Source organism: Bacillus rossius, chromosome 1 (genome assembly GCF_032445375.1).
Source record: "Bacillus rossius redtenbacheri isolate Brsri chromosome 1, Brsri_v3, whole genome shotgun sequence".
In the NCBI taxonomy this organism is placed as follows: domain Eukaryota; kingdom Metazoa; phylum Arthropoda; class Insecta; order Phasmatodea; family Bacillidae; genus Bacillus; species Bacillus rossius.
In genome coordinates this window covers 24564880-24584851 of record NC_086330.1, presented here as the reverse complement: position 1 = coordinate 24584851, position 19972 = coordinate 24564880, and the positions used below count along the sequence as shown (strand labels likewise).

The following is a 19972-nucleotide window of genomic DNA, read 5'->3' as shown; positions in this document are numbered from 1 at the left end:
TTCACAATCCAAAGATCTTTTGCCGTTATAAATTGTGCAACCTGCATTCCTTTTTCATTTGTTATTGGAGATCCCCACATCTCCGATTTTGCATTTACATCACCACAGATTATCACTCTCTCAGATCGTACGACAGCCATAATTTTGTCCCAGTGTCGTATATGCGTTTCGGTCTCATCTGAAAACTGGAAGTAGGATGATACCAAGAACACCCTTCTTTGCCCCAGTTCCAGGCTCAAACAAACATGGTGTTCGTTACTGATCGAGGACATCAGTAGGACTGTTCTGTCCGGATCTCTCACCCATATCGCCGCTTTAGGATTATCTCCAGCACTGTAGATTTTCTTTGGTATCTCTCGTATTTCCCCTCTGACAACATAGGGTTCCTGGATGAGCACAATATCTAGTTTCTCTTTGATGGCATACTTTGCCATTTCTACAGATGCGACTGCCGAGCCTTGGAGGTGGATTTGCCCAAATTTTATTCTTGTTTGACTATTCATATTCGATCCTATCTAGCTCTCTGGATAAAGCTCTTTGGTACTCAGGGCAGTCTGTTGAGTCGACTCTATGATTGTACTCTCTTTTTGCCTTCTTACAATTAGCGCATTTGTCCCCATTGCTCTTATGTTTGCACTCCTCGAATTTATGTCCAACATCACCACATGCTGAACAGGTCAGTTGGCCTCTGCATTTTTGTGCCGTATGGCCATAGCCTTGGCATTTGTAGCATCTGGTTGCTACAATATAGTCCTTGATTTTGCAAGAGGAAATCAGTCAGTAAATGCTTCCTACAAACTGTTTCGGCATTATTATTAGATAATGTTATTAAAAAAGTAAATAAAAAATCAAGTGACGTAAGTCCGCCAATACGCTTGGTACGTCCACCGAGGTTCACAAAAGTGACACGTGGTCACGTTGTGAGTACAGCAGAACAGCGCATGCGTCAAACTCCGAGGAATAGTGCGCGCCTTTCCAAGTATAACTTGAAATTTCAAAAAAGTAAAACGAATCTCCACATGCGACCAACTTACTGATACACGCACATTTTTAGGGTATTTTATTTACAAAAGTATATATTATTTTACATACCTTTTCTAGCTTAATTTAGCTATAATTATAAAAGGGTGGGATGATATTATCTTATACAAAGGTAAAAAAAAATTTTTTCCAAAACTCCGCGACCCCGGAGAAACCCCCGGATGGCCTCCGCATGGGGAGCCCTAGAAAAGAAACGGGCTCCCCATTTGGAAGCCACCCTGCAAGGTTTTTTGTTTCCACCCACCGTCTCTTTGGTAGCCTGACTTGTTGCAAGGGATTGTATTCCTATCAGACAAATGCCACCATCTGCCTGGGGCAAACCGCCTTGGAGGAGCCGAGCCGCGAACCCGGGTCCTACAAGTCACAAGGCAGGCGCTCTACCACCAGAACCAGAGCGGTAGAGCGACGATCGGCAGTCTTCTTAGCACTGTCATAATGTTATTCCACGAGTTTACTGTAGTTTTGTGTGTCATTAACACGTGCCGTAACATCTAACCTCGGTAACGAACAAATTTATGTGTTCGTATGTTGTTCGTTTACCATGAATTATGTAATTTCATAACAGTGAAATATATTTTGTTTAACTAGTCTGGCAATTTTTTAGTTGATTTTCTGCAAACAAACGTACTGTCCCGCTGTACACTATAGACTGGTAAAAACAATTTAAGATCTTGTACTGTCAATGGTAAAGTTTTTTCAAATAAATGTTAGATATTAAAAGAGATTGTTTAGTTAAAATGTGTGTGTGCTTACAAGCATGAAGTTATTGTATAAACATTTTATTTATTTAGTTTTAAGGCCACAGAAAAGTTAACTTTTTTATCACTTTTGGTTTTCTTTTTTTTAACCTGCTTAATATGCGCAGCTAATACTGGAAAGCTATTCAAACAACTGTTTGAAAATAACTTTAAATATTTGAAGTACTGGGGCAACCGAAAGCATAAATGGTAACACTATTGTGTAGTGTTCAGTTATTTTCATGTAAATGTACTAATTAACAAATATGTAAGTTTACATGAATATTTCTGTTCCATTTACAAAGAAAATTTACGGTGCACAACGGCAAACAGAATAACTTAACAATAAAACTTAAAACCTGAAAATTGAAAAAAAAGAAAGAAAAAAAGGCTATACAGAGACGCACAGGTGAACCCAGCGATGTGAATAAACATTGACGACAGGACAGACGAACACCGTAAGCAACAGTTGAGCGAAAAAACAGTTATTTTGAAAACCACAACGATGATACAGCAGACTAACACAGTATATGTTTCCTGAGACAACAGTTGCGACGTTTCGGGAGAGAGATAGTTCTTATTTCCTTCTTAAGGCACAAATAGACTGAGGTTTCTCATGACATACAGTTTAATGAGTAGGTAATGGCGTATGTCCGAAACTACATCTTGAATTAATTATTTAAAATGTTGTTTGGCAGTTGAAATTTTATTTAATGAACTACACTGAATTTGTTAAAATTTACACAGATACTGACTTTCTTTAAACAGATTTCTGTTTTGTTTGTTTTATGTGTATATTTGTTTACACTTCTGTTAACACGGCACATGTATTAGTTCAGAAAAGCTTACTCCAAAGAGGAAACTGTTTCTGCAACAATAAGTGTCAAGAGCGTAGTAGAAAAAAAAGGGGGTGGGGAGTAGGGTTGGCAGATTTATTTAGACTAATAATTTTATTTTACAAAAATTACAATGGCAGGAATTTCAAAAAGCACTTAAGGAATCTTCAACTAGCCTCAAAATGTATTTTCAAGCATTATATTTGTAAAAGAGTTTCCGGAGGAGGTACTGGCTTCTGCCCTCCCCTTCCACAAATACTGGCTACACCCATTATAAATGTGTAAACAAAATCACATGATCACAAATCACAAAATCACTCAAAACGCGTGAATTAAAATTTGGTGTTTGTAATTTTTGAAAAAAAAAAATAGTATTTGTATTTATAATATTAGATGTCAATAATTGTACAAGACATATGATGATAGCCTACATGGGATATTCTAGTCTGAAACTATGTATTGGTACTGTTATGCAATGATCGTACACTCACGCCTGTAACATGGGCATCAATACAGGGCAATCTGAAGATGAGAAAAGATATACAATCGAAGTTTATGGATTGAATCGTAAGACACTACCTTCATATTTTAGAGAACACAGGTTAGAATCCCGGCTGGCCATTGTCACGTCGTCTTAAAGTCTTAAAATTAACAGCGAAACATATAGGTACCAGAACAGACGAAAAGGTCTGTATCATCTGGCTTTAATAATTTCCTAACTATATAGGCTTCGGCCTGAGAGTCTTTCTTACCTAGACCTCCCAAATAGGTACACTTAGTTTAAATTTAGGTGAGCAAAAAAATTCTGTTCAGTGTAGTTCACGACTCAGACGTGATAGCGCGGTGATTCGTGTGTTTGTGTATAAAGAACCGACAACACTGGGCAGTACAGATTGTACGTTCACAAAAAAAAAAAAAACATTAATTTTGATATTATGCCTCCGATATCTGATATCACAGGCTAATGTTAAATACAATTTTCGTCGAATATTAATCTGTTTTGAATTAAAATGATTAGTCTCGTTTTTATAGTTTTTATTTTAAACCATTACACTAAAAGCGACTCGCTAACAAAGACGTTTTACGAGAAACCAACGGCCGCGAGTCTCAATACAGCCTCACAGATTTTTTCTGCCGATTCCTGAAATAATTATAGAAAATTGGTAGAATACTTCCTTACATTAGATCATGGCTAATTATTTTCACATTGTCGCTCTACTGTGGCGTTGTGTTTGGCCGTCTACATTGATCTAGCTATTAATCTATTCACGGGCAAGCAAGCATTTCAGAATAAGAAGAAATATAATATCGTAAATAGGCTATTCCTCTAGTAAACATCCATAAAAATGATTTCAAGGTTTTCATAAATTAATATTCTGAAATGTTTTCACTTAACCAGCTCATTTCAGTATTGCTAAATGATTTCGTAGTCATTGACGCAGTTAAAATATAGGCCTAATTTCACAACTGCTTAATCAATAAAACTTAAACAGCAAACGTGAATCGTTCTCATGTAAAGAAAAACAAACATTCCGTATTCACAGTTCTCAGGTTGAAAATGTGATTGTTTTTATATATTCTTAATGACAATTGTTTTTCTTTAGATCTATATGTAAAAATACTCTTCTAGTGGTTTTCTCAGCACGTGCTAAAAACATAATGCTGGAAGCACAATATCCTGTGACAGCCCCAACACGACCAAAACAACACCACAGACAAAGAAGTAAGGTCGTAGTGAAGTCAACCCATGAAAATATAACCACAACAGCCCACCAGAAACATAATGTGGGTATTATAATGATGTAGTAACGTAAACAAATTTTTCTGTAAAATCATTCTTGCTTAAGTTTATTTAATAGTAATTTTGATAGGCATGACGTAAAATAAAATCAATTGAACTGCCACATCCGTACTATAGATGGCTATACACCTGATGGTGACAATCTGTTGTGGCATTTTAAACATATGATATCAATCATACAATATTTTACTTACTTAACCGATTGTTGTCAGGGAATTGTGATTTTCGGTCACTAGATTGCATTTAATTTCAACTAGTGACCTTGAGTTAACACACAAATTTTAATCACAAGACTTTGTATGCTGCTTATTCCTACACCTTCTTTCTAAAACAACAGATATAATTTACTCATGTCGTTCGAATATTTGGACTGTATGGTTGCATTTTAAACATATGATATCAATCATACAATATTTTACTTACTTAACCGATTGTTGTCAGGGAATTGTGATTTTCGGTCACTAGATTGCATTTAATTTCAACTAGTGACCTTGAGTTAACACACGAATTTTAATCACAAGACTTTGTATGGTGCTTATTCCTACACCTTCTTTCTAAAACAACAGACATAATTTACTCATGTCGTTCGAATATTTGGACTGTATGGTTGCGTTTTAACTTGCGGTAGTTTTCCATTATGGCACTTTTCCGTCGCTCCCAGGCGGAATTATTTCATTATGGTAGTTTTCTAGTATGGCAGTCTTCCGTCGCCCTCCTTCAAAACAGAAGGAATAGTGCCATAATGCAAAACTACAGAAAATTACCATTATAATTGATATCTGTAGCCTTTTAAGTTAACCTAAGAAACAGCGCTACCTAGCTACGTATTCTATACGCTACTTCGATAGCAAAGCAGTTGTACTCATTCCATGGAGTGTATAAATAAATACGGCCGAATTCCTTCTCGTTATGGCAGTTTTCCATAATCGTACTTTTCTGCCTTTTTCGAAGAGGCCAGGCCAAATATTGCCGTTATGGTAGATTTCCATCCCCCCCCCCCCCCCCCCCCAAATTGTTATGGTATTAAAAATGTTGTAACATAATGGCTTATTTTTGGTCTCATCTTCCCCCTTATTTTCAAAACCACTGTGACTAACATGCCACTCCGTTTGCACTGCGGCTGGGACACCTACAAGGGCATAGTGGAGGGGGAGTCTCCCTTCCTACAGCCACATTTTATTTTTCAATAATAAAACACTTCGTTATGGCCACTGAATGTGCATAATAATTATAACACGTATTTGGACATTATCATAAGCAACGAATTTTTGTAGGGATATAACATTCACTTCAGGTTTTAAGAAAGTACCCCGGGGCCAGGGGCGTAGCCGGGGGGGGGGGGGGTTAGGTGTTCAACCCCCCCCCCCCCCCCCCTTAGCACAAATCTTTAATTATTTTCTTATTCATCACTCAAACAAATTTCATATTAAAATTAATAAAATTTTTACCATTACAATATTTAAATTTAAGTACCGAAAACTGCTAAAATAGCACTATTTTACACCTTAAAATCCAAATTTTCCCGGGGGAGGACCCCCGGACCCCCCCCCCCACCCCTTTAATACGGGGGGCCATGCTTATTAACACCCCCCATAACAAATCCTGGCTACGCCACTGCCCGGGGAAAAAATATCGTAACAGGACAATACGGGGGAAAAACTGGCCAATCAGCTTCGGCGAAGCGCGAGACACATTTTGCCATTGCTTTCGAGCTATTTATTTTACGCTCCGGCGCCGCTAGATGCAAGTACATACTGTTAACTAGTGTCACGCACTTGAGAAACGCAGGCACACACACTCCACACCTGACAGGTTCGCTGGCATCACTTGTCTCGCGCGTATTTCCTACCAGTTATCCCACAATCGTCCCTATTACAATATTTGCTCAGGGTTCCTCAGGTAGCCCCAAAAAAAATTCCTTTTTTTATTAAGAATATTTTTTTTTATAAATTCCTCCCCCCCTCTTTTACGTCTCTAAAAACAGACCTGTACAAAAATATATATTCTCATAGCTTGGGTTCGGCAAAAATGCCGGCTACGTCCACGGTAACGAAGCGTGGAATGCGCGGAATGCGTGGAGCGTGGAGCGTGGAGGAGTTCAGTGGCAGCCGCAGCTCTTGACCACCATGTTCTTGTACTTCTGGAGCACCACGTTGATCTCGTCCAGGAAGTACAGCACCGAGATGGAGGACAGCCGCGTGGGCGCGCAGCACGGCTTGGGCACCTGCTGCGGGTACATGAGGTGCACCAGCGTCTGCACGATGGCGTGGTTCGTGGCGTTCATGTGGCTGTTGAGCGGGAAGTTGCACTCGCCGCTGCAGAAGAAGGCGTGGAAGCCCTCGGGCGCGATGATCCAGTCCTGGGGGCACACGCAGTGACACCGTGACACCTCTACACAGGGGCGCAACAACAGGAGGGGGGGGGGGGGGCAAGGGTATTTTGCCCCCCCCCCCCCCTTTGAAACCTTGAAGTGGGGGCAAACGGGGGCAATGAAAGTGTTGTGTAATCAATTTTCAGATAATAAAACTGCTTAAATAGCACCATTTTCCACCTTGAAATACAAATTTTTTCCCCGGGGGAAAACCCCCGGACCCCCCGCTTCAATAGGGAGGGGGGGGGGATCGATGATTCTTTATAATAAGGTATATTGCCCCCCCCCCCCCTTTTGGAAATTTAGTGGTTGTGCCCCTGCGCTCTACATATAGTCAGGGGATGAGGCGGGGTAACAAGGGCGAACACTCGTGCTTCTAGGACTGTATCTCCTGTACTGACGCGCGGTTTTCTCGTCGTGCGTGGGGCAACTATGGCATTTGAACGGTAACCATCGCATTATATGGGCGGAGAAATGAAGATAAAGATGTAGTGCAAGTCCCTGGAGTGCTTTCAAGGAACTGTACCAAGTTATGACTAAAAATTATTCTGAAAAAACAAAAAAAAATATTTTTTTTCACTCTCATGAAAATAAAGTTAAAAAAAAAAGAAATAAGAAAACAGTACTACTACCCCTCCGCCCTCGGCGCATACTTAATTTTTTATTTTTTTTATTCTTTTCTAGTCATAGAACACCATAAATATTAAATTAATGAAATTCCGCTGCTTCACCACTGGCAAGAGAAACGCAGGCACAAAGAGTATTCGAGGATATAAATACAATAATTGTGAAACACTCACAAAGTGCATGTGCGAAACACTGCTTTGCTACCGCAGTCCGCAAGGAAATAACTAAAGAAATTTAGAATCTAAAGAAATTTAGTTTTTCCCCGGATGATATTTCCCGAATTCTTCGGGTTTAGGATCTATGGTGACATAAAAATTCAGGATTTTCGTACGATTTTATTAAAGATGGGAGGTGTTGTTTGTTGATGTTATAATATTGTAAGTTTAACCAAGTTTTGTGCGACTTAAATAACATGTTTATTAAAGAGTTTTATAGTTTGCATGGTGAAACTTAACGACATTTAAGATTCTTAAAAAAAAATTAATTACAATTTAAGAACTTTTTTAGGATACTAAGGAGGCTTACGATTTATGTACTCGATTGCTTCCGAACGTTTGAGCTGGAATCACATCCAACATAGCTATGACTTCAGAAAAGATGCCACAGACTTTCCGACTAGAAATATTTTTCTATTTCCATCGCGTCGCGTCTTACGCTATAGTGGTAGCAGAAGCTATGGATAATGACCTCTAACACCAAATACACTTTAAAGCTCAAAAATTTTGGAGGGAATTAAAAAAAATATATATTACTGGGGAAAAAAAATTAAATCACAGCTATAAGTTTGTTTTCGACACCATAACCAACTGACCAAATAAAAATATAATAGGTAATGTATGCATATTGTTGGCATAACTGAGCGTCACCTGCCACTCTAAGTCTCTGAAGTTCACGTAGAGATTTTGAAGTTGACAACTTCGGCTCGACCAGTGAGTGTTAGGCTCTGTAACAAAGAAAAAAAAATAAACATAAAATTAAAACAATTATAAAAATAACTAAGGGTAATCACAAAACGTTCTAGCCAGATAAATTATAGCTTAAAAATAAATTAAATTATAAGATATGCATTTTATGTGCGGCCTGATTAAGTGGCTTAGGTATAGCTTTAGGCCAATGAAATATAAGTAATGTACCTCTAGCTGAAAGGACAAATAATTTACAGCCACTCCAGTTGTTAAAAGAAACTATGAAAATATTAAGACTGGACTATCATCGAAGTTGTGTTGAACTTGTTTTCTTACATTGCACGAAATATTTGTAAAATTCCGAGATAATTCTAAATAATGCATAACTGTTAAGGTCTGTAATTAAATACCAGATTACGCGTGTCTTAATAACTACACGGAACCATATAATAATCAAATGTCATCTAGACATCGGTAAATATATTTATAACATCTACAAAAAGTGTTGAATAGGTTAAAAGGAAAAATCACCGCGTTTGTCGCATGATTTGGGACTACAGAAGAGCAATGTTTTAATGAAGTCTGTGATGCGTAACATGTCTCAAGATCAACGGTTCCCAAAGTACAGCATTTACATAAGAGAATGCCCCAGTTGTAAATTTTAATAGTATCAACTGTAAGCGTTGTAGTGTGTTGGTTCAAGGTCACAATTAAAGAGTAACTCAAACTGTTTCAGATAAGCGCATGCTCAACTACTGCTTTGTTGTTTTCTCGCATGCAATGCCACATATGTTGAAATAATGACTCTCTCTCCAATTATATGAGGGTGTTACTGTGAACTTTATTTTGCAACAGGATGAAGCCCCTGACCGTAGGATTGGTCGTAATGATCAAGACGACAGAGCTCTTTTTCGCTGGCCTTCACGTAACGCCATGTGATTTTTTTTCCTTCGGGGCTTTATAAAAGATCGTGTCTGCGTTCCGCCACTACCCAATGATCTGCTAGAGTTGAGACACAGAACTGAAGAGGCTATTGTTTCCATTACTTCGGACATGTTAACCAAAGTGTGGGGAAATATTGCACTTAGGTTCGATGTGTGCCATATAACTAAAGGAGCGAATGTGGAACATTTGTAAGAAAAACTAGGTTAGTTTACCTTCAATTTGATGCATGAGTTGTTGTAAATAGTCTAAATTAAACTATTATAATGTACCATTGAAACTGGGATGTTCTTTTATGGACAACCTTAAGTACTATAGTGGTACCGATTTCCCAACTGTCCCTTGCAAAGCATCACGTGATGCTTGTTCACGAACATTGTTGACTGTATCAACAGTGATAGAACGATACGGAAACCACTGATCTGTCCAAATCTGAGACAAGTTAAGCCGGGTTTACCAAAGAACGCAATAACGCATGGACGCAACACGCGCCAAACGTAAGAAAGTAGTGGTAGTTTTAAAAGCCCGACAGCAGCAAGACGTCACCAACGCTACTAATATAAACTGTAAATCCTCAGAACAATTTATTTTTTGGGCTTCTTTTCATAATTCATGATTACCATAAAAACACGTGTAAATGTCAATGGAATGTTCTGATGTGTTTTTGCTTACACTCTGCAAAAGTTTAATAAATGAAATCATTAAAAATATTCGCTATTGCTATTTTATTTAATTTGGGATAAGGATTATTATTTTTTTTCCCCCAGTTTTCGAATTGACTGATGAATACCGGATCCATACCGGGAATTAATACGTTCTTTGAATGCGTATTCCCAGGTTTTGTATCTTCCCCATGACAGGAATAATTCGAAGAACGAAGTGAAAACCTGATGAATATGGTAAAAAAAAACAACATAGCAAGCCTTCCATGTACATAACGTCTGCATTTAAAAAAAAAAAAAATCCGAACACTTCGTCAAATGTGGAAGGGGAGAACGCAAGAAGTTGTAAGTTGACCGATGCTTACGTTACGTTACGGTTTTTGCGTCTTGAGTAATATAAAACCAGTTATTTGAAAACGTCGTTATTTCACTGTTTTGCATCTAGCGTCACCTCGCGTATGTTTACAAAACCGGTCTCACAAGACGCAGTGGATTAGAAGTCAGGGGAAAGCTACGCTTCGCAAATCCTTTCGCACACGCCCGAATACTTGCCTCCGTGAACCTGACTCCGAGATTATTTGAATTTCACACGTAACTGACAGTTTTAACGTTCGCCCGTGCAGTAAGAGGAGCGCATGCGAGAGTCCCTGCCGGGCTCGCAAACAGCTCGCCTCGAATGATGACAGGGACCTTACAATCAGAGCCTCAAGTGACGTAAAAAAAATACTTGCTGAAATTTACAAATGTGTTTTTTTCTCAATTTTATTTCATTTTTATTTTTAAATTATTTATACACGAACAAAATTCGGCACTAGGGCGGTTTACAATCTTGTTGTGTTATTACACAGTACAAAAAGTAAAATAACAGTTCGACACTAAACGTTTAAAACTATGCTATAGATGTAGAACATAATTTGAGAATATTAATGAATAAAAAGTATTGCAAGCCATTCAATAAATAAAATAAATCAGTCCAAAACCTGAAAAAAAAACTACTTAAAATATTTAGCTTATTAATAATATTGACTGTTGAGTACTATTGACTGGGTAGGGTCACAATGCCAGTGCGATACCTCTCTTAGGTTACAGCCGTTTCTTGTGAAACAGTACACGGTAGAGGCTTCAGTTCTTAAACCGCACTTTTTTTTTTTAAATTTAAAGTTGCGAAGTTTCACTCTGGCATGAATACCAGCGTGTAGAAAAGGATCTGTGGTTAATTAATTAGACTACTCCTTATTGCGAATCCAGTTTATATGTATATTTTAACAATTAAATATATATTGGTTATGGTTCAGTTTTGCATCACAAACACATTTAACCACATACCTTATTTTATTTTACGTTAAAATAAAATTGGATAGGTATGTTACACAGAATAATGTTTCCCGTGACCAATGTTCTTCAAAATTTATTACATATTTTGAAAATAAAATATATTTTGGTAATGCTTTACACCACAAACGCAACCAATTCGTTTGTGTATTTTTGAAGTGAAATTTCTTTAGGCGGGGTGAGAGTAAAATTTAAAGCCCGAAATTTTTGTGCAACTTTTTCGTGAAACATTGTGAAACGTTTCTGACGCGACAAGGACATAGAATTAATTCACTATCACTATTGATTGATCAATTATTATTTATATCTTGGCAGTTATTTTGAAGTGAGTAATAATTTTATTAGTTCATGTTTATTTATAAAATTTTCTTTTTTCTCTCTCTCTTTGCTCTCTGCTTTTTACCCATTAAGATATACCTACGAGTAGAGGTTTGAATTGCCAAAGAAGTTTCACTTCTACCACATGTCCGGGGTCACACGCGCACTGGTTTTTACAAGTTTTTATTTAACTTCACGTGTTTGGTTTGTTTGTTTTGTTTGTTTGTTTAGTTCAAATCTCGCAAATTCAATTCAAACCACTTCCACTTGAACTAGAGTGCTGAAATTCTACACACTTATTTGTTCAGTTCTGATGACAGTATATTTATTTGATACACACAGAATCCACCATTTTGAATTTTAGTCACCATCTTGAAAATCCGTTAATATTACAGAAAAAAATTACTTTAATTAATTTTAATTACGTCTGAAATCTTTAAAATCTATAATTTTTATCAAAAATTTCTGAAAAAAATTAAAACATTTATTTTTTTAAAAATTTATCTACATTTAAATAAAATTTAAATATAAAAAAAAACATTGAGTCCTGGGTTCGAACCCAGTTTACGTGTCCAGACTTAATGTGTCTAAAATTTGTACACTGTGAACACGGCAGTTGGGGAAGCCTGAATTTCCCAGGGGTTATATAGCCACACCCGTAAAGTTCGACCATCTCGGAAATCCGTTATTATTATCCGAAAAAATTGGTTGTCTGTAAAGTCGGTTTACGGACGATAGTTTAACGTGACAACGTCAAAACAAAACATCGATGAAATGATTGCATACTCTTATGAATAAAATTGAATCATTTTTATTGAATTATCACTATTTTGTATGGATACAAAGAAGGAGTGAAATGAAATCTACAATTTAATTGATAAATTTACTTTTATTTTCACTCATTAATTCAAATATGTTTATTACCTTAACGAACAGATTATTTTAACTATAACTTTTATACACGTTTGCTATTTAACTTCTTCCAATCTGTGTTATTCTGTTAATGATAGGACGATGATAGGAAAAGTAGGAAACGAATGGGAGTGTTTCAAATTTAACGTGCCTCGAAAAAGTCAAATCGATGGTTGTTCCAATCGAGTGGAAGAGAGATAGATGCGGCGCAAGCGTACAATGAGCGTAACGGGACAATGTGCGTAACAGGACAATGTGCGTAACGGGACAATGTGTATTCCTTTTTCGTGCGTGCAGCCGGCGCTCATCGATTTATTAGACGTTGTCACGTCAAAAAAATACCTTAATTTGTTAATTTAATTATTTTTGTTAACTTGATGGTAGATTGAAATAGAAAGCTTGTTGCAGGGAGCAGGGGCAGAGAGGGGCCCCACCGTAGAGCGGGTTGCGCGCCAGGCTGGAGTCGTCGGCCTTGCGCCGCCGCTTGCCCACGTCCCGCACTGCGCGGGCGTGCAGCTCGCGCTGCGCCGCGGCCTTGAGGAAGGCCACCACGAAGGGCTGGCGCTGCTCCTCGCGCGCGTCCCCGGCGATCCCCAGCTCCTCGGGCCGCAGCTCGTGGCCTGCGTCAACCCCCCGTCACACCAACCCCCTCCGTCACAACCACAACAATGCGGGAAACCTTCTTTTCACAGACCAGAGAGACAAAACCCGAAGTTCCCCGAAGTTCATGCTTTTTTTTTCCGTATCTTTAATGTAGCTATCCTAATCAAATCAACCGTCCACCGTGTTTTAAAGTATTTATAATGTAACTAACCTAACCTAATCGACCATTAGTATCCTTTTATCAACACCGCCATATTTATTTACAATGAACAAAAAAACATGCACGATCGGGAGTTTGGCTCTCTCGTCTGTGAAAAGAAGGCTTCCTTTTACACTTACACAGGGAGCTGGAACCGTGTTTCGCGTGACATCTGTTGGGTGGGCCCGCAACTACTCACTGGAAACTGACCACCGTGTATCGCGCGACATCTGTTGGGTGGGCCCGTAACTACTAACAGGAAACTGAAACCATGTTTTGCGCGACATCTCTTGGGTGGGCCCGTAACTACTAACAGGATAGAGGTTCTAATACAAAGTTTTAGGTTAATAATGTTAAGAGCCCGTCCTTCGTAGCGTAGTCGGTTCACACCGGCTTACGGTACGAGGAGGTTCTGGGTTTGAGTCACGGGCAGGAGCGCAACATCAAGGGGGGGAGGGTATTTGCCCCCCCCCTTCTGAAACCTTAAAGTGGGGGCAAACGGGGGCAAAGAAAGTGCTGTGTAATCAATTTTTAGATAATAAAACTGCTTAAATAGCACCATTTTCCACCTTGAAATACAAATTTTCCCGGACCCCCCACTTCAATAGGAAGGATCGATGATTCTTTATAAATAGGAATATTGCCCCCCCCCCCCCCCCCTTTTTCAAAATTTAGTTGTTGCGCCCCTGGTCACGGGTGTAACAGTGTAACATATACATACTGGTATTAGTTTACGATTTGATAACGAAGTTTGAACGAGGACAAATTGACCCTTCGGCTGTTGGCCCGTCTAGTCGGGGTGTATGTGTGTTTAAGTGCGGTGGGATGATAAGCGCGACGCTCGCTGGTGCTTCTAGCGCGGTGTTGCCTCTATGCTCAAGGCTGCGAACTGGCGCGCAGTCTTCTCGTCGTGCACAGGACAACTGTGAACCTTGGGCGGTGACCGTAACATTTACATTGGATAGGGATGAAGGTAAGAAGGGTATTCCTGTTGAAGATTTAACCATATTTTTGATTGTGATTGACTCAGAATAATCTGTCGGATTCATGTCCAAAGTAAGTGAATCCAAATGTCCGTACATTTACGAAGATGAGCGTAAATTTACGAAGACCCTCGGATAATTTAAACCAGTATTCTTCGTATATTTTAAGTAAAAAATATTAAACAGTGCAGATGTTTTCGTGCAAATGTACAAATTTACAATTATCTGCAATTTTACATGAATATTTACGTTCCATTTATAAAAAAAAAATTGACAACGTGGGGCTAAACGCGCGCGCTACTGCCCGAAGTGCCAATCAGAAAGAGCCGACCGGACGAGAGACGAAGGTAAACACAAAACACGGGAGGTTTCAAGGGCGAAGGCTGCTGGCAGATGTTGCGATGACGTACGCGCAGTCCATGTGTTTACAGAAAGCTGGCAGACACGCGTGTGTGTGTGTGTGTGTGTGTGTGTGTGTGTGTGTGTGATTACAAACGCTAAACAAGTCTTCAATTGAAATGTACGCGCATGTCATCACGCACTACCGCGGGAGTGTTTTATTTGCCGCGCATCAGCATCGAAGGGCCGGAGGCTGTTTTCAAGTTTATGGCGCGGGGAAACTGAGTGCTCAACCTGCCAGCGACACGCCTCAGAAACGCACAGCCGGGCAACAGTCATTCTGAGAAACTAAATAGTTATGGTTAAAAAAAAAAATATTTTGGACATATGTCATCATGACCCCCACATTAGATTACGGGCCCTGGATACCCCCCCCCCCCCTTTGCCAATTTATAGTCACGTTCTACATTATAATTGCATGGTTATTTCTTACCTACACCCCTTTTTAGAATGTTATTTAACCTGGAAATACAGGATATAATTATTTTGGTTACTATTTTATAAGTCCAAACAAAGGTTTAGTTACAAAATATTCAATATGTTTTTTCTAGTTTGTAAATAAATTATAATAATTAAACATTTAAAAAATATACAGGGCCGGGCCCTGGACCGAAGAGGTCAACCCAGCCCCACCCTTGTGGGGGGGCCATGTATGCCATTGCTGGTTTACACTGTATGTCATAGAGAAAACCTGAAGAACGGACACAGAAAGACAAGCCAATATCAGCTGATGCCAAATGTTAAATGCCATAGACAGCACAAAATCTTCCGTGGAAGGCATTGATCGGAACACTATCACAGCACAGATGAACACAGTGGACTAACAACGAGGAGACAGGTATCACATTGTTGTGCCTAACACGCCAGCCTCTTGATTTACTGAAATCTGTAAACCATGTAGTAAGTTTGACTACTGAAATCTGTAGTCTACACTTACCTGAAGAGATCCAAGAAGATCGAAACATGGATCTCTTCAGGTAAGTGTATAGACTACAGATTTCAGTAATCAAATTTACTACATGGTTTACAGATTTCAGTAAATCAAGAGGCTGGCGTGTTAGGCACAACAATGTGATACCTTTCATCATACCGCCAGAGAATTACATCTTTAAAACGAGGAGACAGCTTCAACAAGAACAGACAAGGACAATAATACAGCTACAAAACCGAGGAACCCAACTATGATTTTAAACCTGGGTACCTCTGTTTGTCGCTGTGTTGTCCAAGTTTGTTGTTTGTCTGTATTTACTGATCTTTTGCAACTGTCTCATCGTTCTTGTTTTACTGTTTACATACATACTCGCACACTTGTATACTTCCGCACTTGTACACCTGTATACTCTGGCACTTGCATACATTAATATTTTCTATCTGGAAAAGTTTTACTTTTAGTTACAAATTTCTTTAAAGAAACATAGATTATTGACGTTAAAACATTTACTGGGTGACCGTAATACAGTTATGAAGTCATTCTTGTTAAGAAAAATCACCCCACTTTATACAAATAGCTGATAATATTAAACGTGTATATATATATATATATATATATATATATATATATATATATATATATATATATGCAATAACATGCAAGAAAAACTAAACATGTAATTCTTATACATAATGTATCTAAAATACATTTCAAAACTGTGGGTGCACATGCAGGACATGCAGAGAAGAAAAATTAATCATCCAACTCTATTGTCAAAAATCAGTTGTATAAAATTTTTTGACAGTATGACGAAGCCTTTAGAGGAGGACAGGCGACCAACATGTCCCCTCTTAAGGCCTGTACACACTATTAGTCGGAACTGACAGTTCGTACTTATCAGTCGGAATTTAACAATAGGAACCGCCGTGTGTGAGCGAGGACGCTGGACTGACCAGTTGGAACTGATGGACTGAAGAACTGACGTCTTCCCGTCCAAACATACTGTGAGCTCGAGAGCCCTCAGTCCGAACTGCAGTGTGAGGGAACAGCGGCTCGCCAGTCCTAAACAGTGGCGGATTTACCAGTAGGCTGAGTAGGCTTGAGCCTAGGGCGGCAGATTTTTGGGGCGGCAAATTTGGGGACCGATTTTTTTTTTTGCTACCTCATAGAAATCAAAAATATTTCTGCATGACGGTTTTCTGTTTTCTGATGTTTTACAAATAGAAGTCTGCAACAAATTTTGCCGATGACTTTCCCCTCTCCCTTGTCATTGTACGTTCCATGAATCCGTGTAGCAAACTTCCATATTCCAGAGTAAAACAGCTAGTTCGCTAGTCAGTAAATGCGAATTTTAATGGACAAGGCCTCGGTTGGCACTACACGCCCAAGACAACTATGGTCCCGGGAAAAATGTGACTACCCAAGGTCAGAAGGGCCCCTCCGCCCTCCCTCCGCCGCTATCCCTTCCGCCAGACTGTCCCCTCCCTTCTCCTAGTCCGCCTCAAGGGTCGAACCGCGTCATGTCGCGGGTGGGGCGGCAATTAGAGCTGTTACCTCGGGAGTCGGGACCACAGTTGTCTTACGCGTGTATTGCATAACGAATTGATATTTCTACGTAGGTGTGTCGTGTGGACTGTTATTTTTCGAAGTGTTTCGTGAATTGTATCATTGTATGAATATTTTCACAGCACCGGTAAGTAAAAACTTTTTATAATCATAATACATTATAATAAAGCATATGTAACGATAACGAATAAATTTATTGAAAAAGCCCTGCAATAATATTTTTCATTTTGAAGCTTGGAACATGGTCACGTTAAATTTAGAACATTTTCATATTAACTATAAATAGTATTCTAAAAGATTGCTCATGGTTATCTTGTCATTTTGTCTTTTTCAATGAAGCAAACATCAAAAAATAGAAATAATAATTCACAATAAACAATTCATCGGAAACCATGCAAAGAAATTTTAATTTTTTCGTGATAGCATTAAAAAAATACGTTTTTACGTTAACTATTTATTATGTGAATTCTGAATGAAGGATAGGGGTGAGCAGGGTAACGTGGCCATCCTAAGATAAAACGATACATAAATTGTATATTGTAATTAAAATCAAAATATAAAATAACCCTTCAATAATATAGTTTTCGTACAATCAAAACACCATTAAAATGTAAATATTGGAGCGACTCATGTTTGTTTTTTGTTTGCCCGTCGCACTAATCGGGTAAATGATATGACATTTTTTTTTTCATTTTTCTTTTATCTTAAGGAAACTAAATCACGGGATACCATTTCCGGCCACCTGCACTTGTTTGTGAAATATGAGCCGTCCTTGAGATACTGCCACCTTATCTGCCAAGCCTCTCCTGCTGGCAAATTTTTGTGTAAGGTCGTTCCCCACACGAAAACAACACACACATTGCAAAACACGTTAGAAATTTACAGTGTAGATTAAAAAAAAATGTAAAATGTTCAATAGTTTGTTTTATTATTTAGTAATACATAAATAGAGCTAAGTATATACAGTTCGGGCAAAGTGAACATGCGGTGGTGGCTGGCCACTTTGCCCTCTGAGACGCCATTACAAAAAAACTAGCAAAAAAAAAGACATCTTCTACAGTTATTAATATGTGGTATTAAAGTTTAAAACATGCTAATTTGGATAGGCTATATTAAATAATTATGGCATTACTGTGTATTTAATAATGATCAACAGTAATTATTACTTACCTTACATGTTACATCAGAAATAGTAAAACCAGTAAAACCTTAATAAAACAAATAACTTTCACTGCAAACAGACCGGGTGCTCTCAGAACACTAATGGCGTCTCTTACAAATGTTTCACATCCTCGCTACCAAACTTCATCACTCTCCAGCTGAGTAACAGCCAATGGCCACTTTGCTCGCTCTGGCTACGTTACCCTGCCCTCCCCTATCGCTGCTTGTGTACGAAAAATAAACTTGTTAATTTAATCCTTTCCATTTCAGTTCCTGAAGAAAAAATTGTGAAAATGAGTGATGGGAGAAAGCGACTTAGTGGAGCGGAGTACAAAAAGAAGGCCAAAATAAAAAAAGAAGAACAAGAGCAAATTATACGAAAAACCACAAAAATTGACAGTTTTTTTAAAAATGAAAATTGGGTCGAAAAAACGGGAACTTCAACAATGCAATCTGGAAAGGATGAAACGGACTTTAATTCTGCTGCCCAACTGTCATCTGTTGAACTATCGACTAAAGAAAAAACTGATGATTATGTTCTTGACGACGAGTGCTCCAAAATTGAAGATGCCTCTCAGACCGAATCGTTAAATGATGACCAAAAGCAAACAACTGTAGATCAAAACAAAGATCCAGCTTTATGGGAAATTAACGATACTTTAAGGGAAATTATTGCAAGATGCGGCTTTTATCAAAACAAGTCTTCTGACTTCTCTAAAAGTGGAAAACTATATGCTGATCAACGTCGTTTCTTGCCAGTGAGTATCTTTCAAAGAAAAATGAAAAACAATGAAGTGAAGGACCGAAATTGGCTGGTTTACTCTGAAAGTAAGAGTTCCGTATATTGCGGACCATGTTTAGCATTCGGTCCATTGGAGAATAAAACTCAGTTCGAGAACAAAGGATTTAATGACTGGAAAAATGCAGAACACCGAGTAGCTCAGCATGAAAACTCTGCGCGTCATAAATCCAGTATCCTTAGTCTGAAAGCTAGAAGTGCGATTGATGGTCGAATCGACAATTTACTGCATTTGCAAATTGATGAAGAAATTACTTATTGGAGAAATGTTCTGAAAAGGGTTGTTGCTGTAGTGAAGCGGCTGTGTTCAAGAGGTCTCGCTTTTAGAGGAAAAAGTGAAAAGTTCGGTGATCCACACAACGGAAATTATTTTATGATTCTGGAACTGTTAGCTGAGTTTGATCCTTTCTTAGCCAGTCATATTGAACGATTTGGGAATCAAGGATCCGGAAGTACCAGTTACTTATCGAAGACCGTTTGTGATGAATTTATACTTTTGATGTGCCATAAAGTCTTGAAGCAAATTGGAGACGAGATAAGAAGGGAGAAATACTTTTCCTTAATCATCGATTCAACACCGGATATAGCACATGTGGACCAGCTCACCTTCGTGATTCGGTATGTTTTAGAAACAGGAGAACCCTGTGAAAGATTCCTCAAGTTTTTGCCCTCAGTGGGACATAAAGCTGAAGAAATGTTTGCTGCCATTACTTCGGAACTAAAAACCTTGGGTTTGAACATTGAAGACTGCCGTGGACAATCGTATGACAATGCCGCAAATATGTCTGGCATATACAATGGCTTACAGGCTAAAATTCAAAGTCAAGCACCGTTTGCTTTTTTCGTT

General features: G+C 38.6%; 1 protein-coding gene across 1 annotated transcript in view; it reads right to left on the bottom strand.

Moving 5' to 3' along the window:
- Positions 1-6108: 6108 nt before the first annotated feature.
- Positions 6109-19972, bottom strand: part of LOC134533274 (protein 60A) — a 55607-nt gene continuing 41743 nt past the window's right edge. The window contains exons 4-6 of the mRNA XM_063370725.1: positions 12919-13104; positions 8280-8356; positions 6109-6774 (exon numbers count right to left, since the gene is read on the bottom strand). Of these exons, the coding sequence (XP_063226795.1) occupies positions 6514-6774; positions 8280-8356; positions 12919-13104 (524 nt within the window). The 3' untranslated portion in view covers positions 6109-6513. The remainder of the gene's footprint in view (positions 6775-8279; positions 8357-12918; positions 13105-19972) is intronic.